At 37.0% G+C, this 24,639-nt stretch overlaps 1 protein-coding gene across 15 annotated transcripts in view; it reads left to right on the top strand.

The window, feature by feature from the left end:
- Scmh1 (Scm polycomb group protein homolog 1) overlaps nucleotides 1-24,639 on the top strand; it is a 215,369-nt gene that overhangs the window by 38,482 nt on the left and 152,248 nt on the right. For 7 of the 15 annotated variants that reach the window (XM_078026045.1, XM_078026046.1, XM_078026039.1 and 4 more), the window contains exons 2-4: nucleotides 11,344-11,473; nucleotides 21,347-21,415; nucleotides 21,871-21,894. In XM_078026045.1, coding sequence (XP_077882171.1) covers nucleotides 11,461-11,473; nucleotides 21,347-21,415; nucleotides 21,871-21,894 — 106 coding nt within the window. In that variant the 5' untranslated portion in view covers nucleotides 11,344-11,460. Of the gene's footprint in view, nucleotides 1-11,343; nucleotides 11,474-21,346; nucleotides 21,416-21,870; nucleotides 21,895-24,639 lie in introns of those variants that run through there. The other 8 variants (XM_078026034.1, XM_040288457.2, XM_078026038.1 and 5 more) reach the window with 3 other exon arrangements.

Raw genomic sequence — 24,639 nt, 5'->3', positions numbered from 1 at the left:
AATAACAGCTACAGCTCTTTAGATCTGTACACTATTCTAAGTGGCAGACTAGCCACATAAAATACCTAGAAGTTTATAAATATGTGTAAAACAATATAGTGTATACCTGAGGTATAGCAGTGGAATGATTAGAGCCAGATACATTATTTAGGGATAGATTCCTGTAGGTCAGGGGTTGGCAAACTTTCATTCAGAGATCAATTCCTACCTGCTACCTGTTTTTGTTAATTAACTCTTAACTAAAAATATTAGAACAGAACCATATTCATTTGTTAATGAATTATTTATGTATGACTGCTTTCATGTGATAGTAGTTGCAATAGAGACCATGTAACTCATACAACTGAAAATATTTACTCCCCAGCACTTTACAGAAAAAAAATGTTCCAACATTGCTATAAGGTTTTGAACAGAGGTATGAAAAGAAAAAGAACATGAATTAGTAAAGCATAAGTGCTTATAATGCAATTAAAACTAGTCAAAAATTATATGAAATAATTGCTGTTGTCTTTATTTTGCTGTTAAGGAAACTAAGGCATGAGGAATTAAGTTAATTAGCCAAGATTTTATACTAGTAAGTGATAGAACCAAATCTGAACCTAGGCAGTCTAGCTGCAGAGTCTTCATAATAAAAGAGGAAATATCTAGATAGATTTGGTAAAAAAAAAATACCCATAAGCTTCGAGTACAGTACTTAGTCCAGGAAATTAGGAAGTGTGCTTCCAAACATGAAAAAGTGAAAATAGATCATAGAAGAATAATATTAGGGAGGCAGGATTTCTAATTCGAAGAGTATACTATGTATTAGGCAGAATGGGAGGAAAAGAAAACAGATACATTATACATTGAGACATGTTATAGTCAGTCATTGAATGTAGTCTTGAAAAGACCAGAAAGCAATTAACTTTTATTTCATACTTAAAAGCTGTCTTTAAATACCTGAAGATTGGCATAACCAACTCAGAGACAAGCTATGACTTTAAAGGAGATAGAGGGCATTCAGTGACCATAACCCCCAAAACATACACATCTGCATCCCATGTAAATTAGGGTTAGTAAAGATGTTGAATCATAATACACACCATTCCCTTTTATTCTGTTTTGCTCTCTTATGGGGACTGACTTCTGTCCAACTCCACATGACTGCTGTGATAAACATTCACCCCCTTGGGCTACTTTTAAAAATGTATGCATATTGTATGTTAAAGTAATACATATGCACTCTGAAAATTTTGCCATTTGAAGTATACTAAGTGAAAAGGGAAAGTTGCCTTCCATCACCATTCACCCTGTTAAAAGTCTGATATTGTTTGAAGTTACTATTATTAGTAGAAGTGTGCTGGGTTATTTTATGTCATTGAAAGAGAAGAGAATTGAGAACCACTACCTTAAGCCCAAGATCCACTGCCAGAAATGGAAGGAATTTTTCTGAGGAGGTATGAAATCTTCATTACAGGAAGTATAAGCATAAAACCTTTTTAGGGATGTTAGAAAATTCAAGCATTGGCTAAAGTTGGTTGGATTAGAAACTGGGAGAAGGATGCATTATACCAAATACCTTAACTATACTCAAACTTTAATCAAATTTTTAGTATTATTTCCAAACCTTTTTTAGGAGGATGCAGTTTATACCAGCAGACTGATTACCAAGTATGAAAGAAAGGACTCAGTGTGACATTGACCTGGTTACCTTAAGTAGAGGACAAAGTGGTATAATAGAACTGATTACTTTCCAGTAAATATTGAATTATTTTTATAGATTCCTTTTTATCTTATTGACCATCTTGGTATCCTCAAAACACACTTTATTTTCTATTTAAAACTCCATTTATACTTACTTTTCAGAGCTGTAAATAAAGCAGGCACACATTGTTCATTATTTCAAAAAAGACTATCTGACAAGTTTTGTGTGGTAGATATGGAGGAAATAATTGAGCTGGGCCCTGCTGCTAGCACCCCATAGATTCACAACATGATAGAATTTAAAAGGGACCAAAGAGATAAGGAATGTAAAGTGCCTACCATAGTACTGGTAAGTTATAGATGAAGAAGCAGAAAACAGACTGGAACACTGTGAGCTGCCACTGGTACTGTTGCTGTTGCTATTTTTTCTGCCCTCATATCACATTTCTATAAATCTTCAGAGAGAATATTGGTGTTACACACACACACACACACACACACAAGCATGCACAAATACTTCTCAGTTTTTGACAGGGTTGCATACATTAAATCAATTATAAAGTGGATTTCACCTTTGAAGTGAAATTCTGAATCAGAGTTCTGTTTTCATTATCACAAACAACACTGTGCAACTATTTATTCAGAGTATAGGACCTAGGTTTGTACTAAAAATTCTACCTCTGATGTATTCTGACTGGCAGAGAGTACAACATTCAGGACCGTCATCTCTTTTATTATAAATCCTAACTATCTGGGGGCATAGTGGCATGTACTTGTAATACAGCTACTTGGGAGGCTGGGGCAGGAAGACTGAGTTCAGGCCAGCCTAAAAATACCCTCCCCATATACTAACTAGAAAGATGATGATGATGTAACCTTACATATTGCATGATATCAGATCTATGTATGCCTATCTGAAAGTATAATATGGCACCACTGGAACCACTAAGTGACTTCTCTGTTTAAGCCAGAGCATTCTAAGAAGCATCAGCTTTTGTGCTCTGGATCACACCAATGTAAACCTCTGGAAAGAGTAAACATTTTACATGATTAAAATCTACTTAGGACAGTCTGTAGAACAAAGGGAATTTTGGCCTTTGTATTTTCATTAGTCATTCATTGCTAGCTGCCTTGCTTGTTAAAGGCAATATTGATATTCTATGGGATTCTTCTCTCTGTATGCATACATAGAGATGTATAATTACTGCAGAGCAAATTGGGGAGGGAAAATGCCAAGGGGATCTCTGTTTCATCTTCTTTGTTCACATCTGCTACATGGAAAAGACAGAATTTATTGCTGTCTTTGAAAAAGGGATTGCCTAGTTATCCCCACTCACCCACCCACTTCCTAGCAGATCATCCCAGAGGAATATTACATCTCATCACACTTATCTCCAAATGAAGTAAAAGTAAATGAAGGAGATTTGGGGGCAGAGAATCAGCTGGGGAGCACTAGGAACACTTCCTAATGAGAGAAATAAGCTGATCAGTGCTGCATTCTATAGTAGTCCCCTGTCCCCTGCCTCCCTGTAGCTTGTCCTCCATGACCACAGTGAGCACGTGTTCTATTTGCAGCTCTTCCATTTTGAGCTCTGTACATATTGACATAGAATTGTGGTTTATCACGGAAAGAGTTCTTTCTTAGTGAGTCTTCAGAGGTTGTTTGATGAATCTCTCTCTCTCTCTTTTTTTTCTGTTATTCAGTTTAATTTCTAGGGGAAACATCCTTCCTTTTCTATTATTTTCTGTGCTTTTTTTCCTCCACCCCATTTGTATTGCATACAAACTTGAATTATTTGTTTTTTTAAATTTCTAAGCTCTAAACAATTTAACACATGGTACCTACATTTAACCTAGCTTTACCTCTTTAAATTCCACTATTGCCTAATCTTATTCAATGTCCATATCAAGCTAATAAGCATTAACACTTCGTTTTTACTGTAATAAAATGAGTAGATTATCCACATTCACATGTATTCTCTCCCAAACTGGGCTATTTTAAGCAGAAAGCATTTGTAGGGTTTCTTTGTGTGAGTAGGGTTTTTTGGTTGTTGTTTGTTTTGTTTTTAGTGTGGGATCAGGAGGAGGCACAGGAATGGGAGACAGAATAGATGAAAGAATAGTTTAGGTTCATATCCTTATTTCTTTTTTTTAAACTATATTTATTTTTAGTTGTAGGTGGACACAGTACCTTTATTTTATTTATTTAGTTTTATATAGTCCTGAGGATCAAACCCAGTGCCTTACATATGCTAGGCAAGCACTCTACCACTGAGCTATAACCCCAGCCCAAATCCTAATTTCTTTACTTATTATAACCATTTAGAAAATTACTCAACCTTTCTAGGTATCATCTCCTCATTAGTAAAAAAATAATAATAATACCATGCTACATGGTGAAAATTTAGTAAGATGCTATCATTGAAATACTTAGCCTAACCTCTGGCACATGATAAACACTTAAAAATTATAGCTATATGATGTTAATGATAATTATTAATATATGTTGATCAACTTTTCATTGCTATGAGAAAAATACCTGACAAGGACAATTTAGAAGAGGGAAAGTTTATTTTGGCTCATAGTTTCAGAGATTTAGTCTATACTCAACTCACTCCTTTGCTCTGGGCCCAAGACAAGCAGAACATCATGGCAGAGAGGAATGTGGCTGAGGGAAACTGCTCTGCTGATGGCAGACAGAGAGCAAAGGAAGAGGCCACAAGGAATATGAACACTTCTGCACACCTCTAGTGACTCACCTTCTGTAGTCACACCCCACCTGCCTACAGTTATTACCCAGTTAATTTATTTAAACTAGGATGAGCTGATATAATTACAGCTCTCAAAATCTAATCATTTTGCCTCTGAATATTCATGCATTAATATAGGAGCTTTTGGGGGACACCTCACATCCAACCATAGCAGTATACAAGTAATAAATTTATAACTACATTTTTCTTAATATAATACACAAATAATTCTTTCTACTTTTCCTTGATTTAAGGGATGGCCAGTTGTGATTATTTTGTCACATTTTGAAAGAATGCTTTTATAGTATTGTTAATTTTTCTATCACATATTATCTTTCAAGAATTTCTAGAAATACCAGAACTTTACATTCTCTAGATCTATATTGTTCAATACAGTTGCCACTAGCCATATGTGTTTATTTAAATTTAAACTTAATAAAAAAGCAATAAAAAGTACAACTCTTTAGGACAATCCATCAGCCACATTTCTGGTGCTGAATAGCCCATTAGACAACACGGATATAGAACATTTTTGTCATTGTGGCACAGCACTGCTTTAGATGTTAGTTGTCTATCCACTTGTGTTCTTTCCTGAAAAACCAAAGAGGATATATTTTCTTAGGTCATATAGATTCTACTCTCTTAATATTTGAGGGCTTGAATATCTTATTTTGAGGATTCATATAACTCTTTTTGATGTTAACTTCTCAGTATCATTTCTGGTTTTCTAAAGTAAATACACTTTCACTTCCTGTAGGAAGACTGGATTACCATAATTTGTGAAGGTCCCAATCAACAGTAAAAAGAAGTCAAAGGAAGAATAGGCAAAATAGAAGTAGTTCTAACAGATATTATGTAGAGTAGTTACTCAGATTGTGAATAGTTGAGTTCTCAGAGGTTAACTAGTAACAGGAGTTTGACAGTCCCTTTTGTTAAGTATATTGTACTATTCACGATCTGAGTTTTCCTTGTGGGAAAGGTAATAAACTTCATTTTCCCCTAATAATACTTGGTATCTACATTATATACTTTTAAAGCCATTTTGTCAATGTAGAGTATATATACAATGGAGTTTTACTCAACTATAAAGAAGAATGAAATTATGGCATTTTCTGGTAAATGGATGGAAATGGAGAATATCATGCTAAATGAAATAAGCCAGTTTCAGAAAATCAAGGGTCAAATGTTTTCTCTCATATGTGGAAGTTAGAGCAAAATAAGGGAAAGGAGGAGGAGAGGATCAGATATCATAAAGATATCGGGAAGATCAGTAGAGTAGAAGATGGTATTGAAAGAGAGGGAGGAGGGACAAGAAAGGGGAGGAAATGCAGAATGAATTTAACAGAATTATGTGCACATATAAATATCCCATAAGGAATTTCACCTTTATGTGTAAGTAAAAAGAACAAATCAAAATTAAATAAATGAGTGAAAAGAGGATCATTAGAGTAGATGAAAGATATTAGGGGGAGAGAGGAGGGAAAAGGAAAGGTGGAGGAATAGGGACTGAAATCAAATTCCATGCATGTATGATTTTGTCAAAATGAACCCAACTATATACATATAACTATAATGAAGGAAACTAGCGGCCACCATCTTGGAGAGCTGAAGTAACCACCGCCACTCTCAGATTGCAACAATAAAACAAGAGAAACCAGGACTAGCAGGAGAAACCAGGGGACTAGAGGCCAGGCCCTCACGACTGGGCGGCTGGAGAATGCACGCCCGCCGGTGAAACTCCACCCACCACCCACTCGACTGGGAGGCTGGAGTCTGCCCCCTGCCGGCGGCCGAACGCAAGACTGGACAGCTAGAGATTGCCCTCCCACCAGCAACAGCCGGCCCATTACCCCTGCGACTGGGCGGTTGGAGACCGCATGTCCCCAGCTGCCCATTCACATGGTCAGCCGGCCCATTGCCCCTGCGACTGGGCGGCTAGAGATCTCCTGCCCACCAGCAACAGCTGGCCCATTGCCCCTGCACCTGCAACAGCCGGCCCATTGCCCCTGCGACTGGGCAGCTAGAGATCTCCCGCCCACCAGCGACAGCCGGCCCATTGCCCCTGAGACTGAGCAGCTAGAAACCGCACGTCCCCAGCTGCCCATTCACATGGTCAGCCGGCCCATTGCCCCTGCGACTGGGCGGCTAGAGATCTCCTGCCCACCAGCAACAGCTGGCCCATTGCCCCTGCGACTGAGCGGCTGGAGACCACATGCCCGCAGGCGACCTATCACCCGCCGGCTGATCGCGCGACTGGGCAGCTGGAGACTGCCTGCCCGCCGGTGACCAACCACGCAGCTAGGCGGCTAGAGATCGCCTGCCCACCAGCGACAGCCGGCCCATTGCCCCTGCGACTGAGCAGCTGGAAACCGCACGCCCACCGGCGACCAATCGCCTGCCGGCTGCCAGCACAACTGGGCGGCTGGAGAATGCCCGGCCGCCGGCGTCCAGGAGCTGAAACCAACCAGAGATAGTCCAGTCCCGCCCCTCCATTTGGACACCCCAGTAAGGAGCCTGGGGCCCGCCATAGTAGAGAGGTGACATCACTGGAGCTCAGGCGTCGGAATTCCTTCCCAGCGGAATCCACTTTAGCAAGCATAGTCTACCAACACAAAGGAGACACAACAGAGATATAAAAAAACAAAACAAATTTATAGAAGAGAGCAGAAACACAGCGATCAAATAGAGCTGGAAAGTAGCGTGAACATCATGAAAAAACAAGGGAAAAAAGGAGTACAAACAATGCAGGACAACTTAATTCTACAGGAGGACCTAGAAGCATCAGAAACAGGGATAGGGAAAGAACTCAAGGCATACCTAACTCAAATGGAAAGGAATATTAGAGAAGACATAAGACAGCAAGTCCAAGCAATAAAAGTATGTTTTGAAAATGAATTAAACAAATTCAAATGGCAAAGAACGAGCTTTACGAGGAGATAGAGATCTTAAAAAAAATCAAACAGTAATCTTAGAAATGCAGGAAACTATAAACCAAATTAAGAACTCAAACGAGAATATTATAAATAGACTAGATCAAGTAGAAGTCAGAACATCAGATAATGAAGACAAAGTTTATCAACTTGAAAAGAATATAGTCAACACAGAAAAGATGCTTAAATCCCACGAGCAATCTATTCAAGAAATATGGGATATCATAAAAAAAAAAACAAATTTGAGAGTCATCGGGATAGAAGAAGGCATAGAGAATCAAACCAAAGGAGTGGACAACCTATTAAATGAAATAATTCTAGAAAACTTGCCAGAGATGAAAGATGGAATGGATTGCCAAATCCTGGAAGCCTACAGGACCCCAAACATTCAAAACTGTAATAGACCAACTCCAAGACATATAATTATGAAGATAACCAACATACAGAACAAGGAGAGAATATTAAAAGCTACGAGAGAAAGGAGGCAGATTACATTCAGTGGTAAACCAATTAGGTTAACGACTGATTTTTCATCACAGACTTTGAAAGCGAGAAGATCCTGGAACAATGTATTTCATACACTGAAAAATAATGGATTTCAACCAAGAATACTGTAACCAGCAAAATTAAGCCTCAGATTTGACAATGAAATTAAAATCTTTCACAATAAACAAAAGCTAAAAGAATTCGCAGCCAGAAAACCAGCACTGCAAAGCATTTTGAGCAAAATACTACAAGAAGAGGAATTGAAAAATAGTGCCCAAAACTAACAGCAGGAGGTATCTCAGTAAAGGGGGAGGAAAATAACCAAAAAGTAAAAACTAGCCAAACTAAAATAAATAAATAAATAAACATGACTGGAAGTACAAATCATATTTCAATTGTAACCTTAAATGTTAATGGCCTAAACTCACCAATCAAGAGACATAGGCTAGTAACCTGAATCAAAAAAACAAATCCAACAATATGCTGTCTTCAGGAGACTCATATGATAGGAAAAGACATACACAGGCTGAAGGTAAAAGGTTGGGAAAAATCATATCACTCACATGTCCCTCGGAAGCAAGCAGGAGTGGCCATACTCATATCGAATAAAATCAACTTCAAACCTAAGTTAATCAAAAGGGATGAAGAAGGACACTATATACTGTTAAAAGGAACATCCACCAACAAGACATAACAATTATCAATTTGTATGCACCAAACAATGGAGCTGCAACATTCATGAAACAAACTCTCCTCAAGTTCAAGAGTCAAATAGACTACAACACAATAATTATGGGTGACTTCAACACACCGCTCTCACCATTAGACAGATCCTCTAGACAAAAGCTGAATAAAGAAACTATTGAACTCAATAGCACATTCAATAACCTAGACTTAACCAACATATATAGAATATATCAACCATCATCAAGTGGATACACGTTCTTGTCAGCACATGGATCCTACTCAAAGATAGACCATATATTATGCCATAGGGCAACTCTTAGTAAATATAAAGGCGTGGAGATAATACCATGCACCATATTGATCATAATGGAATGAAACTGGTAATCAATGATAAAAGAAGGAAGGAAAAATCCTACATCACATGGAAAATGAACAATATGTTACTGAATGATCAATGGGTTACAGAAGACATAAAGGCGGAGATAAAAAAATTCATAGAGACAAATGACAATACAGACACAACATACCGGAATCTATGGGACACAATGAAAGCAGTTTTAAGAGGGAAATTCATTTCTTGGAGTTCTTTCCTCAAAAAAAGAAAAAAACCAACAAATAAATAAACTCACACTACACCTCAAAAACCTAGAAAAGGAAGAGCAAAACAACAGCAAATGTAGTAGAAGCCAAGAAATAATTAAAATTAGAGCAGAAATCAACGAAATTGAAACAAAAAAAACCATTGAAAAAACTAAAAGTTGGATCTTTGAAAGAATAAATAAGATCGACAGGCCCTTAGCCATGCTAACGAAGAGAAGAAGAGAGAGAACTCAAATTACTAACATAGGGATGAAAAAGGCAATATCACAACAGACACTACAGAAATACAGAAGATAATTAGAAAGTATTTTGAAACCCTATATTCCAATAAAATAGAAGATAGTGAAGATATCGATAAATTTCTTAAGTCATACGATCTGCCCAGATTGAGTCAGGAAGACACACACAATTTAAACAGACCAGTAACAAAGGAAGAAATTGAAGAAGCCATCAAAAGACTACCAACCAAAAAAAGCCCTGGACCAGATGGGTATACAGCGGAGTTTTACAAAACCTTCAAAGAAGAATTAATACCAATACTTTTCAAGCTATTTCAAGAAATAGAAAAAGAAGGAGCTCTTCCAAATTCATTCTATGAGGCCAACATCACCTTGGTCCCGAAACCAGACAAAGACACTTCAAAGAAAGAAAACTACAGACCAATATCTCTAATGAACTTGGATGCAAAAATTCTCAATAAAATCCTGGCGAATCGAATACAAAAGCATATCAAAAAAATTGTACACCATGATCAAGTAGGATTCATCCCTGGGATGCAAGGCTGGTTCAATATACGGAAATCAATAAATACTATTCACCATATCAATAGAGTTAAAGACAAGAACCATATGATCATCTCGATATATGCAGAAAAAGCATTTGACAAAGTACAGCATCCCTTTATGTTCAAAACACTAGAAAAACTAGGGATAACAGGAACTTACCTCAACATTGTAAAAGCTATATATGCTAAACCTCAGGCTAGCATCATCCTAAATGGAGAAAAACTGAAGGCATTCCCTCTAAAATCTGGAACAAGACAGGGATGCCCTCTATCACCACTTCTATTCAATTTAGTTGTTGAAACACTAGCCAGAGCAATTAGACAGACAAAAGAAATTAAAGGCATAAAAATAGGAAAAGAAGAACTTAAATTATCGCTATTTGCAGATGACATGATAATATATTTAACAGACCCAAAAGGGTCCACAGAGAAACTGCTAGAGTTAATAAATGAATTCAGCAAAGTGGCAGGATATAAAATCAACACGCATAAATCAAAGGCATTCCTGTATATCAGCAACAAAACTTCTGAAATGGAAATGAGGAAAACCACTCCATTCACAATATCCTCAAAGAAAATAAAATACTTGGGAATCAACCTAACAAAAGAGGTGAAAGATTTATACAATGAAAACTACAGAACCCTAAAGAGAGAGATAGAAGAAGATCTTAGAAGATGGAAAAATGTACCCTGTTCATGGATAGGCAGAACTAACATCATCAAAATGGTGATACTACCCAAAATTCTCTACAGGTTTAATTCGATGCCAATTAAAATCCCAACGGCATTTCTTGTAGAAATAGATAAAGCAATCATGAAATTCATATGGAAAAACAAAAGACCCAGAATAGCAAAAGCAATTCTAAGCAGGAAGTGTGAATCTGGAGGTATAGCGATACCAGAGTTCAAAGTGTACTACAAAGCAATAGTAACAAAAACAGCGTGGTACTGGTACCAAAACAGGCAGGTGGACCAATGGTACAGAATAGAGGACACAGAAACCAATCCACAGAATTACAACTTTCTTATATTTGATAAAGGGGCTAAAAGCATGCAATGGAGGAAGGATAGCATCTTCAACAAATGGTGCTGGGAAAACTGGAAATCCATATGCAACAAAATGAAACTGAATCCCTTTCTCTCGCCGTGCACAAACGTTAACTCAAAATGGTTAGTTGGAAATAATGTTTATTTATACTCAGTATTTGCATGGTACCAAATATAGCAATTATCTGTATTTATTTTTGTGAATATAGAGTCTTAAGTTGCTATAAAGTAACTTCCAACCTTGAGATATTTTAATAGAAAAAAATATGTATTAAATGTACTACTTTTCTTATACCCTCACCCAGTTTGTTAATACGTAAAGGTCTTAGTCAGGTTAATAACCATTCTCCTTCTTCTCCCCTCATCAACTTTGCAGATGGAGAAAATAACATACAGAGAAATTGGCTTGTCAGAAGTCAGAGCAAGATTTTGGCGGATCCAGGGATAAATCCCAAACCTCATAACTCCTTAAGCAGTCTTTAGTTCATTGATTATGCAGCCTAGTGGTAAGTTCTTTTATGCTATCATAGAGGTAAGAGGGATTAAGAAACTGTATTAGCTTTCCATATCTGTGAAAAAATATCTGAGAAAATCAGCTTAATAGGAGAAAATACTTAGTTTGCTTCATGGTTTCAGAGATTTCAGTCCATGGTCATTAGGACCTGTCACTTTGGGTACATGGTAAAACTTTCAAACATCGTGATAGGAAGCATGTAGTAAAGCAAAGTTGCTTTTGGTAGCTGGGAAGCAAGGAGAAACAGAGGAAAGGAATGGAGTCCTAATATATTCTTCATGGGCATGATCCCAGTGACCTATTTCCTCTACCTAGACCCTGCCTCCTAAAGGTCCCAAAGGCTAATGTCCATTTCATGATTCAAAATGCATTCAGTCCATCTCCAACAGTCAGTAAAGTTTTAACAATTCCAACACACCTGAAAAGTCTTAATCTTCTCTGAGACTCAAAACATATTCTTAGCTGTGAACCCCCATAAAATAAAATAAAAAGTTACATACTTAAAACAGTGATAAGACAAGCATATGGTAAACATTCCCATTCGAAAAAAGAAAGAATGGGGTAAAAAAAAAAAAGGAGGAATGGAACTAAAGCAGGACAAATCTAATAGGACAAACATAAAATCCTATAGCTCCATGACCAGCACACAGTGCACACAAAGGTACAATATAAGATCTAGAAAGTTTGAGCAGCCCTGTCCCCTATAGTCTTGCTGGCTGCAGCCCACATGGACTCAACTGTTTGGTTGACTGTGCTCTGTGTCTGAAGCTTTCCTTGGTGGATGCTCCACATTCCTGACATCTCTAATTTCCTGGGATCTCCAGTGCAACTTCAGTCTCATTCTCACAACTTCATTTATTTCCCTTTCAGGAGCTACTTGCAAGATCTCTGACCCTGCTATGCTCTGCCTGGCTTCCCACACTTTCCTTTGAATTCTCGGTGGAAACCATAACCCAACCCTTGCATTCTCCTCACCTAAAATCCAGCATCATGCCAAGCATGGTGGTGCAGGCTGTAAGCCCAACAACTCAGGAGGCTAAGTCAGGAGCCAGCCTCAGCAAATTAGTGAGGCCCTAAGCAACTTAGTGAGACCCAGTTTCTAAATAAAATATAAAAAGGGCTGGGATATGGTTCAGTGTTTAAGCATCTCTGGGTTCAATCCCTGGTACCAAAACAAAACAAAACAAAATAAAAACTAGCATCTCCTGGATAACACTAAGGTCTGCCTCCAGGAACTGGGTCTGTTTGGACCACAGCTGCAGCCACTTCTGTGTGCTTGGATAATTGAACAAGGGGAAATTAATCCAAGCAACAATTCCTTATGTAGCCCTTTGGAAAAAAAAATGTGCCTGGGGGAGGGTCTCTTCTCAAGCAAGTCTTTTAAATAAATTTGTACTCTACACTCTTGAGTCTAGGATGGGTGAGTTGCTGATAATTCCTGTAATGCCTTCAAGGCAACTTTCTTATTTTCCTGGTGTAGAGTGTTTGGATTCTTCTCCTTCCCTCTCTCCTCCTTCCCCATTGTCCTTAAGGGACAAGGTCTTTCCATGTTGCCCAAGCTAGGCCCAAGCAGTCTTCCCACCTTAACCTCCCAAGTAACTGGGCCAGTAGATATGCCAAGCTTAGCTTTTAAAAATGGAACTAATAACTTTAGCAACCACACCCACCTTAGCCAAAACTTTGCATGCACTTCTCTGGCTGAACAAATTTAAAAAAATTTTTTGCTCAGGTGATTCTCCTGGATCGGCTCTGGTCAGCTGGAGAGTCTCACCCAGGAATGAATCGCAATAAAACCTTGTTCAGCTGCTTTAAAAAAAATTTTTTTTTCCTCAGCTAGCACAGTGGCGCATGCCTAAAATCTCAGTTACTTGGGAATCTGAGGCAGGAGGATCACAAGTTTGAGGCCAGTCTCAGCAATTTAAATGAGACTTTGTCTTAAAATGAAATTTTAAAAAAATAAAAATAAAGGACTGGGAATGTAGCTCAGTGATACAACACCCTTGGGTTTAATCCCTAGTAACAACAACAACAAAAATTCCATCTGTTTTTTACTTTTGATTTTCATTAAATCTGTCTGAAATCAGCCAGCAATACTCATGATATAGCATGACTGCTGTTTTGCTTTGAAATTTCCACCTTCAGATTTATTAATCCATACCTTTAAACTAAGCCTTACATAAAATTACAGGACATAGGCAAAATGTTTACCACAGTGTAACACATATGACCTCTAGTCCAATTTAATTCCCAACAGATTCCTTATGTACATCTGAAAGCTTATAAGCACATGTCTTTTACTCCCTGCATTCCTATCAGCATTCTCTTCTGAGTTCTTACCAGAATTTCCCTTGAAGCTCTACTTATAGTATTCTAGGCTTTTTCTGGCCCACTTCTCTGGAGTTTTCCAAATTCCTCCTGCAGCCCAATTCTGTGGGCTTCTGAACCACATGGTCAGGTATAGTCACAGCAATGACCCCACTCTCAGTACTATTTTTCTGTGTTTGTCAACTTTGTGTCACTATGACAAAATACCTAAGAAAAATAAGCTTAAAAAGAGGAAAGATGTTTTTTTGACTCATGGTTTCAGAGGTTTCAGTCTGTGGTGCTTAGCCCTGTTACTTTGGGCCCATAACAACGTTTTCTAGTTTATTGTGCCGTACCCTTTCTTATCCCTTACTCAGGACTTATAATTTGGGTGATTTGTCTTCTTTGGGATTAAGTCACATTTGCCCTTCTGCTTCACACTAAAATCATGCTATTTTCTCAAAAGCCTATCCTACCTTTATTCCTGAAATAGTTGGGAGTCTTAGTTATTAGGAAGATCGAACAACCAAGCCACATGAAAAAAAATTTAATCAGTATATTTTGTCCTCTGTTCCTCACCTCCCCTCTTTGCCCATTGTTGGTTCTTATTGTAACTCTGCTTTCTCCATTATAGTAAAAACTATGGCCACTAATGTTGACCACTTCCTCCTTCTCTTATCCACCCATATATCTTATTCCCTAGCTTCACTGAATTGTAATTGTCCAACATGGTACTGTCCAAGAGCAATTAATGCAAACCACATATGTAATTTAATTTTTTATAATAGCCACATTAAAAAAGGTAAAAATAAGCAAAATTAATTTAGAAATGTATTTTATTTATATATCTAAAATACTATTTTTATATGTAACCAGTGCAAAAATATATACTGCAAAAATCTTTGAAGTCTGGTTTCTGTTGTACAGCACATCAGATACCAAGTTTTATCAAAAATATTTGATCTATTACAAATATTAGATTAGATTACAAGAAATTTACAGTTGAAAAAGTAGATCTACTAAAAAAAAAAAAAAGGTGAGTTAGGCTTAGGATCCCAGGTGGGGGTAGGGGGGTGAACTAGGACCTATTCTGGACCTGGGTCCCTCACAAGTCGGTGAGGGCAGATCTGGACTGGGCCTGAGCTCTCCTAAAAGTTTGCCAGTTGGAAGGGGTGGTCCTGTAAAAGGGGCTGGGCTCTGGTGGGTGTCTGCCAATGGCAGGATGGACCCAGGCCTACTGTGAGCCTGGGTCCCGTGCAGGCCAGCATGGGCGATCTCTTAACATCTTTTATCCTATGTCAGCTTTATTTTCAAGATTATATATTTTGTCTTTGTTGCCTGAAACTCTATCTTCCAAGTGTTCTAATCTGTTGCTGATGCTTTTGGTTGATTAATTTTGGTTTATTAATTCCTTCATTTCAAGGGTTTCTGATTAGTTCTTTTTCAGAATCTTTATTTCCTTAGTGAAGTAATCTTTTACTTCTTGTGTTTTCTCTCTGATTTCACTCCTTACATCTTACGTCTTTTACTTCATAGATCAGTTTAATTATGAACTTTCTAAATTCCTTCTATGGCTGTTATGGTTTGGATGTGTGGTGTTCCCCAAAAGCTCACGTGTGAGACAATGCAAGAAGGTGCAGAGCAAAAATGATTGGATTGTAAGAGTCTTAACCCACTCAATGAATTAATCACCTTATGGGATTAATTGAGTAGTAACTGAAGGCAGGTGGGGTGTGGCTGGAGGAAGTGGGACATTGGGTGTGGCTTTGGGGTACATATTTGTATCTGGCAAGTGGAGATTTCTCTACTTTATGATCATCATGTGAGCCACTTCCCTCTGCCACACTCTTTAGCCATGATGATTTACCTCACTTTACGCCCTGAGGAATGGAGATGGCCTTCTAAGGACTAAGATCTCTGAAACTGTAATACCTCAAATAAACTTTTCCTCCTCTAAATTGTTTTGGTCCTCCTCTAAATTTGTTTTGGTCAGATCTTTTAGTCACAGCATCAAAAATGCTGACCAAAAACAGTGGCATTTCATCTGCTGTAGTGTCAATGGATTCTGTTTTTAAGGTATTTTGATTTGTTTGGGATGGTTTGTTACCTTGCTTTTTCATGTTGTTTGTCTACCTATCTATCAGTATGAATCTGAGGCAACAGAATTTCTACTTTATGAACTTATAGAGTCCCTGAAGGTTTCCAGGTTAGTGGGAAACAAATAATAACAATCAATGCAAACAATATACAGCATTAAACTAAATACTTAATCCCTACTATGACATCTACAATGTTAATTGGCACAATAAATAGAAATGTAAGGCAGTCAGTTGCCAAATAATAGAAAAAAGGAATTATAATTTCAAAAGGTCAATAGGAGGAATGCAAAAGAGATGTAGGTTGTTATGCTTATCAAGGAGGAATAAAGAAAATAGAAGTAAAAAATTAAAGGAAAATTGAAAGAGAAAATAATTGAATTTGACTGTTAGCAAAAGGAAAGGGAGAAAGAAAATCAAGGGAAACAGATAAGTGAAAAACCACGAACTCTACAAAATAAAACCAAAATATGCTAATCAAAAACCTTAACCCTCAAAAGATAGAGCCATGAAAAGTAACTACCTTTAAAAATGCTAGAAATGAGAAAAGAGTGACAAATATGTGTATGTATAAATGTTCATAAACCATTCAGAACACAATCAGAGAAAAAGAAAAGGGAAAAAAAACAGTTCTTGGTGAAAAATTAAGGACTGTTTCCATTGTAGTAGTCAAATGTGTCAATGAGAATATGTGTTCGTTGTCTATTCCCAACTCTCCCTCCTTCCTTTTTTTCTTGTGCATATGTACTATGCACAAGAGAAATGACCACAGGCTGTCAAATACTTCCTCTTTTTGTTTTGTTCATCAAGTTGCCAGTTGGAGTTCAAAAATTCTTAGCTTCCCCTTCTGGCAGTATGAGATAAAGTGGGTTTGAGTGTTGTGTTCTCCACTTTCAGGGTGGGGTAGCTGTAGAGTTCTGTGAGAGGAGTTCCCGTAGGCAGAGCTCCTGAAGGCCAGGCTTGGGTCTAGACAAGTCCCAGGTGCTTTATTGAATGGCAATTAGTCTAAAGATATTAAATCAGAGCACTACCTGGGCAGCTGCTGATCCATGCTGGGAGACTGCACGCCTGGAGTCTCCCCTGGGTTTTACTCATGCATTGGAGGAGCCAATCCTCCACCACCCACACACCCTGCCCTTCCCGGCTTCCTGGGTTCAGTTGGAAAGCACAGTCATACCGTCCCAGCTGGTTCTACAAGCCACCAGATTCAAAGAGGGGAAAGGAAACCAGGCTCTAGGGTCTCCAAGACCTATATTCCCCGGGATAAAACACTGTCCTTGCCTGATTTTTCTCCTGTTCTCCTAGGCATACTCTGGGTCATGCCAACAAGCATCTACCAGGTCTGTTTTTCAGACCCAGCTCAGATTTCCCAGGTCTAGGCTCCTGGACTTGCTCCTCACAGCTGCCACAGCCTCATGGCAAGGTAGCTCTTGCCTCAGCTCTCTGTAGACAACCAGAAGACAGTAGGTGTCTTTCCTATAGCACACCCTCTGGATCCGTCAGCAGTGTCCTTGATCTCTGATTTCTCTGTACCAGATGCCACAATGCCACCTACAATGCATGTTTCCTTAGTCCCCCTCCCTGCTTTGCTCACAGTGGTCAGTTCTGGCAGCCACTGACAGTGGTGGCGTGCTTCCTTCTTTATTATAATATATCCCAAGCTGTTCTGAGTGTTCAGAATTGAATCCCAGTAAAATCCCACTTTCATCTATCTCACTGGGAAGCTATTTATCCACTTTCTTGGTCTCCCACCATGGAGCAGCTTGAAAAGCAACCACCTCTACTCTGCCATCTTCTCTCCTGATGAATGTGATTTCAGTAAGGAAGTAGCAAAGACTTTAGAGTTGTTTTGAAAATATTGAGTTGGAAATGAGATTTAAATGTCAAACTGAACAATATAGAATAGGAAGTGCTCTTTCATTCATTTAGTTGATTCTGATATGTAAGATATAAAGGAAAATATCACATAATACAAGTTTATGAATAGTTAATAAGATAAACACATGTGCTTAATCAAACATAAATATATACACATGGGATATAGATTCATTGCTACTACCTCAGCTCCCATAATATTATTTGTTACTTAGAGAACAAGAATCCCAAAGTTTAATAGAATCTTAGAAGTTTATTTTTTTTCCAACCCATAAATTCCCTCTCAGCTTAGGAAAGTTTACACATTTGATGATAAGTGGTCATCCAGCCTTTCTGCTTCCACAGGAAAGTTCTCATTGCCAGAAAGTCTCTGACATCTGCTTCCCTACAATAAATGCTTTTTCAAATACCTCCAATCAAAAGATGACGTTTTGTAAAACCCCTGGTAAGAACTCCAGTAGAATGCAGTTTTTGTTCAGTGATATATATGCAGTATCTAGAATCATGACTGACAAATACCAGATAAGTATTTGTAAAATGAATGAATCTTCCTAAGCAGGATTCACATTGTTGCTTCAATTCCATTTTTCATTGTGGATTTACTCCCTTTTTGGACCATTATTATATATCTTTCATTGCTTTTGCTGCACTACATCTTCCCCTCCATGACACTATTAAACTTACTGAGCCCCAGATTTCTCATCTTCAAAAAGATATTGATAATACCTGAGGTGATAGATAGGAAAATCACTGGCACTGGCCTGCTATAAGGTAATGTTAGATGTTAGTTAAATCTGAAATGGAATCAGTACAGCAACCTCTGAGCTTACCTTACCCTGACATCCATGAATGAAAATTTCATTTTTAAGATTAATTTTTAAAATTATAGCAAAACATACATAACAAAGTTTATCATTTTAATTTTTTTAGTGCTGGAAATTGAGCCCTGTGCCTCACACATAGATAAACACTCTACTACTAAGGTATATCACCAGCTCTCCATTTTAACTAATTTTTAAGTGTACAGTTCCGTGGCATTTCTGGTCAGAAAATTCAGAAAGACATTTACTTATGGAACCATCAGTCCCATCTATCTATAGATCATTTTTTTTATTTTGCAAAACTTTAAACTCTACCCATTAAATAATAGCAATTTCATTTTTAATATTAACCTAGTATGATTGAAATAGTAAATTTGTTGTAAAAAATTAAAATAAAGCTAAATATGAATGACTTTTATATTATCTGCAGTTTTAGATGCTCTGTTTTCTGTTATTCTTAGTTAACATGAATAACTGCTATCCAACATTAGTGGTTTCTTTAGTTAAGTACCATTCTCTATATTACAATAGTTTTGATGAGAGCATCATTGAAATATTGACTTATTCATATGTATAACTTTTCTCTCACTCATAACTTTATGTTTCTGAATTTGGTAAAAAGACTTTTTTAAAAGTGCTTTCTGTGTGTCAAGTTCCAGGAATACATACTGCTTAGTAAGTATTTAGATGTAGCATTCTGTGATAGGCATAAAGGTACGAGGTTGAGCTAATACTTTTCTTTCTTAGGAGCATTACCAGAAATTTTTTATAAAGTAACATTTGTCCTAGATCCAGAAATATCTGGAAGAGAAGTGGGAATATGTTTATATGTTTGGTCACAGTTTAGGGTATGATCCTTAAAGACTTTTTGTTGTTGTGGTGGTTTTTGGTTCTGGGGATTGAACTCAGGGGCAGTCAACCACTGAGCCACAATCCCAGCCTTATTTTGTGTTTTATTCATAGACAGAATTTCACTGAGTTGCTTAGTGTCTCACTACTGCTGAGGCTGGCTTTGAACTTGCAATCCTCCTGCTTTAGCCTCCCGAGCTGCTGGGATTACAGTTGTGCACCACTGTGCCCAGCCCCTTAGGACTTTTAAATGGAGTAGTGACATATTTTATCTTATCTGTACTTTAGAAAAATAATGTTGATTTGTATGTAGAAAAGACACAAGAATTAAGAAACTTTTTATTGAGTAAAGGAAGAGATAATGAAATCTAAATTCAAAATTTGGTAAAGAGTTTTTAAAAAGTGCTTTCTGTTTGTCAAGTTCCAAGAATACATACATAAGCTCAGAGGTTGCTGTACTGATTCCATCCAGGAGATGGGAGAGAGGAGCTGGTCATTTTAGAGATAGAATGGCAGAATTGGATAACCAATTGATTTGAGAACCAAAAGCAATGAAAAGCAGACAATTAAGAAGAATTTCAGATTTCTGACTTGTTATTACTAACTGGGAAAGGGACTACCAGAGAAGAAAGATATTGCTTGTGTAAGAGGAATAAATTCGATTATTAAATAGTATCATACATATCATACTACATTAAACTACATATCACAACATACTCTGAAACATGGCCATTATTCTTAGAATGCTTTGAAATTTTTTAAATAAGTGGTTTCTTTTATTATGTGTGAAATTCTATCAGCTGCTGTTTTCTCATTTAGGAACTGATACAAGAGAAAACAACTACATTACAAAATTACACTGTTTAAATACTTCCTGATACACTGAGTAATTTGTGGCAGTATTTAAACAGTGTACATTTTGTAATGTAGCTGTTTTCTCCTTTTCTTCTTTGGGCACTGCTTTCCAAGTTCCTCTAGTTTCTGTGAGGAATTAAAAATGCTTCTTCTTGGGCTAGGGCTGAAGTTCAGCTACATCTAATTAATTTCTATAATTAGAAATTATAAAGGGGATCCAGTACTACCACCCCGTATATTTATTTGCTGTGTTTACTTCCATTTTTTTTTTAGTGATAATTTTTAAGAAGTGTATTCATTTGTTAGGGCTGCCATAACAAAGACCACAAGTTGATGGTTTAAATGACACTAATTTATTTTCTCATAATTCTGGAGTCCAGAAGTCCAAGATCAAGGTGTCAGCAGGTTTCCTCTGAGGCCTCTTGTTCTTAAGGTATAGATGGCCATATTTTCCCTCTGTCTTTATGCCATCTTTTCTCTGGCCCTGTCCAATTTTTTTTCTATAAGGATATCAGTCATATTGAATTAGGGCCTACCTCAGTGACCTCATTTTAACTTAACTACCTCTTCAAAGATCTTTTCTCCAAATACACATTCTGAGGTACTGGGGAGTGGGGACTTCAATATGAAATTTGGGAGGGCACAGTTCACCTACATGGGTGCTCTTTGTTTTTAGGGGTTTTTTTATATATATATAATTGTGATATTTTATGAATGTAACTTTTCTTCCCTTGTTTTACCTAATAACATTACAATTTAACATTTTCCCATTTATTCTTTAGCCTTTGTAAAAGTTTAACAGCTTCAAAATATTTTTCCTAGTGGTTACACAGCTGAATCTGAATCAATCTTCTGTTCTGAACACTTAGGTGTTCCCTCTTTTCTGTTACTATAAGCAGTTCTAAAGCTTTTAATTATAACATTCTTGTCTCTATTTGCATTATTTCCAAAAATACAATCTCAAAAGTGATGACTTAGTTAAAAACTGTTAATGGAAACTGCTAAATTCAGAAGTAGTGAATCTTGTGTTTTCTTTCTACGTGACTCTTTTCTCTCTTCCTGCAGTAATAAACTGGAATGAAGTTAGAAAATACAAATATGGTCACCTATCAGAGTCTGCATCCCAATATCAAGGTAAGAAAAAAGCCATCTAGCATGAAAAAGTTTTATTTGACATTTTTTACCATAAAACATTTGTTCTTAGAAGTCTGAGTTTATAAATAACTCACTTTTTAAAGAAAAAGCAAATATTGTCATTATTAAGGTGTCTATAAAAAGTAACATTTTATTCTGAGCTGAAAATCTGGAAACGTACATTTCTTATAAATAATCCCAAATTTATTTAGAGCTTTAGGCACTGTTGCTTAGTCCCTCCAGGTTTTCATAGTTTTTATTAGTTTAATCTCTAGAGGAAGGCAAAGTTTAGTGTACTGCCGCAGCTACTAACTAATAAAACTCAGTATCTTTTAAAATGAAGTAATCAGATAAACAAACTTTCAAACCCCTATTTTACTCCAGAATTGCACCTTTCTGTCATTTCAGTATGTTTATCATGATGACCTATGCTATAACATTTTTTTGTTTAATAGAAACTGGTGACATCCTGGAGCTAGGTAAGATATTTTTCTTGTTTCTGCTAAATAAAGAGAATTACTAAACCTGGGATAAGATTGTAATCAGTTTTACTCTACTAGGAAGATAATTCCACGTGTCTCCATCTCATAATCCAAAGAACTCTGTGCTCACCTGCCTAATGTAATTTATCTCAGTGCCACATCAAGTCCTACTTTTCAGGAGGTCACAAAGCTAACAAAAAGGAAGGGGGTGTGGCTGATTATGTAGACTATAGGAGGAAAGGAAACTGAGCCCCACTGGAAGTAACTTCTTAATGCACTGCAACTAGAACTAAACAAAGTTCCACTGTCATAAACCAAAGTTTGGTGGGATTTACCCAAAAGAAATTAATTATAAATTGAACTGAAATTAAACCTAAAGATTTTCTAAGTGTATGAACTAAATTAAAACTAAAATATTAAAATGTTATCAGGTAACAAATCAGATTGATACTTCTTTTGGTTTTTATCACTGTGTAGTATACTTCAGGATTAGGATTTGAGGAATAAAACTAATACCAATATTTCTCAATCAGCTTTTGGGTTTTTACATAAACATTAATATTAATGTCTTAGAATCCTTTAAAATCTTTTTACATATTACCTTAATGTTGGTATCCTGATACCTTTATGAATTTTTGTTCAATTTTTTTTTTTTTTTTTTTTTTTTGTGTGTGTGTGTATGTGTGGTGCTGGGGATTGAACCCAGGGCCTTGTGCATGCAAGGCAAGCATTCTTCCAACTAACTGAGCTATATCCTCAGCCCCCGTTCAGGTATTTTGGTATATTTTGTTACTGTAATTACATGTGTTCAGCCTGTTATTGTCTATTTGCTTTTTCTTGCCTTTTGTTCCTGTAACATGATACTTCTCATTGCCCACTGACACACAGCATAACATAAAGTAGAACACTAAGAGTCAGAACCTCCTGGGTGTGTTGAGAGCCAGCTCTGCCATTTAGTTACTCTTAAATCCTTAGTTTTCTGATTTGTAAAATGGGTTTAATTCCATTCTGCCTACTTCACACGTTGTAAAGAAGATGGGCATGAACTAAATCATGCAAAAATCCTTTAAAACTTTCAGATACTATAGAGGATTGTTTTGACTTTCATTCTGTTCAACGATTTTACTCGGACTTTAAGTCAGATCTTCTGACATTCAGAGTGAAGCATTATGAATGTGAGTGAACTGAAGAAATTAATGAAATTAAAATATGCAGTTAAAAGTACCTGGCACTTTATAAAGAAATGATACTTATTTTTATTGCTTCTTAAAACCTTTTTCAAGATTTCTAAGATGCCAATAAATAGTGGGAAAATGCTCAGACATAGGAATCATGCAGGACTTGGTTCAAATTCCTGTTCCCCACTTATCAGTTTAGTAACTTTAGGCAAATTATTTAATATTTTTGAGCCCATTTTCTTATCTTTATAATGAGCACAAAACCTGCTTTTCAGGCTGTAGTGAACATGGGAGATGCTGTGCGAGTCTGGCATGCCAAGGGAAGACAGTGATAGCTGCTGCTAGTTTTGTTGCTCATATAAGTAATAATTGTAGTTCAGTGACAGCTTTAGGCATGTAAACAATTTATTTATTGAGAAGGGATTATGAAACATGGATGCTCAATTCACATAAAATATATCAGTTGACAAATGATGTTAAAATTTGAAAGTGTAGTTTTCCTCATGAGAGTACTGGTTAGCACAGGCATAGCCTTTGACATGACTTAATACTACATATTTTATTTTTTTTACATCAAGCAGAGAGAATAGCCCCAAATATCAAACAAATAAAATTTAGTAGATCTGTGGAACTTCAGTATTGGAAATGCTGCTCTGGCCCAGCATTTCAAATTTGACATTTTGAATTTCTTATAAATTGTCTTATCTTGAACTCTACAAGTTGCAGGGGACTTATAGCCTCCTCGGGTAGATTGCTTCATATTAGATAGATATTGGGCAAAAATCTCTTTCTTTGTAATTTATATTAGTCACATTCTAACTTTTAGGGCTGAATGAAACAGGTTTACCTTTTTTTTATTCACTCGTCTCTTGATTATTAGAAAGCAGTTGTAGGAACTAGTTTGTCACTGCTCCTCTGCCATTTTCCTGGTTTAAACCACTATCATCTCACACCTAGATTATTAATGGCATAGCTTCCAGCCTCCATACCCTTCCTTCCAGTCCATTGTTCACCCTGCAGCCAGAATGACTGCACCCTAAGCCCTTCATCACTTTTGCTTCTCATTAACATTGTGTGGGAGGCACTGATATCTGAACAGTGCTTCTATCTACAACTGCTTTCTTAGACTACTTTTTCTTTAAACTTTACCCAGTAAACATACCAAAAAATCCAGTTTGTAGAACTCCTTTTGCTCGCCTCCAAGCATTTATACATGCTTTTATTTTCCTGTCTAAAACAAAGTTTCCTTTCTCTTTGGCTTCTGCTTATCTTTTTACACTGTTACTTAGGATCCTAAAGATGACTTCTTTGCACAAACCCTCCAGGTGCTCCTATAATACCCACCACCTCTCTAGGTGTAGTCCTTACCATTGCATATTATAGTGGATTGTTTGCCCTCTGTGTCTCACTAGACCAAAGCTCTTCAAGGGACAAGGACAATATTTGATCATGATTATGTCTCCAGCACAATACTGTTGATATTTGATAACTGCATGGATGAGAAAATGGCTTTGAGACTTTGCTTTCTTTCTAATGCTAAGTAGTCATGAACTATTCCTTCAGT

The sequence above is a fragment of the Ictidomys tridecemlineatus genome, chromosome 11 (assembly GCF_052094955.1).
Source record: "Ictidomys tridecemlineatus isolate mIctTri1 chromosome 11, mIctTri1.hap1, whole genome shotgun sequence".
In the NCBI taxonomy this organism is placed as follows: domain Eukaryota; kingdom Metazoa; phylum Chordata; class Mammalia; order Rodentia; family Sciuridae; genus Ictidomys; species Ictidomys tridecemlineatus.
Note: the sequence above shows the minus strand (reverse complement) of the source record. Positions and strands in the feature narration are given on the sequence as shown.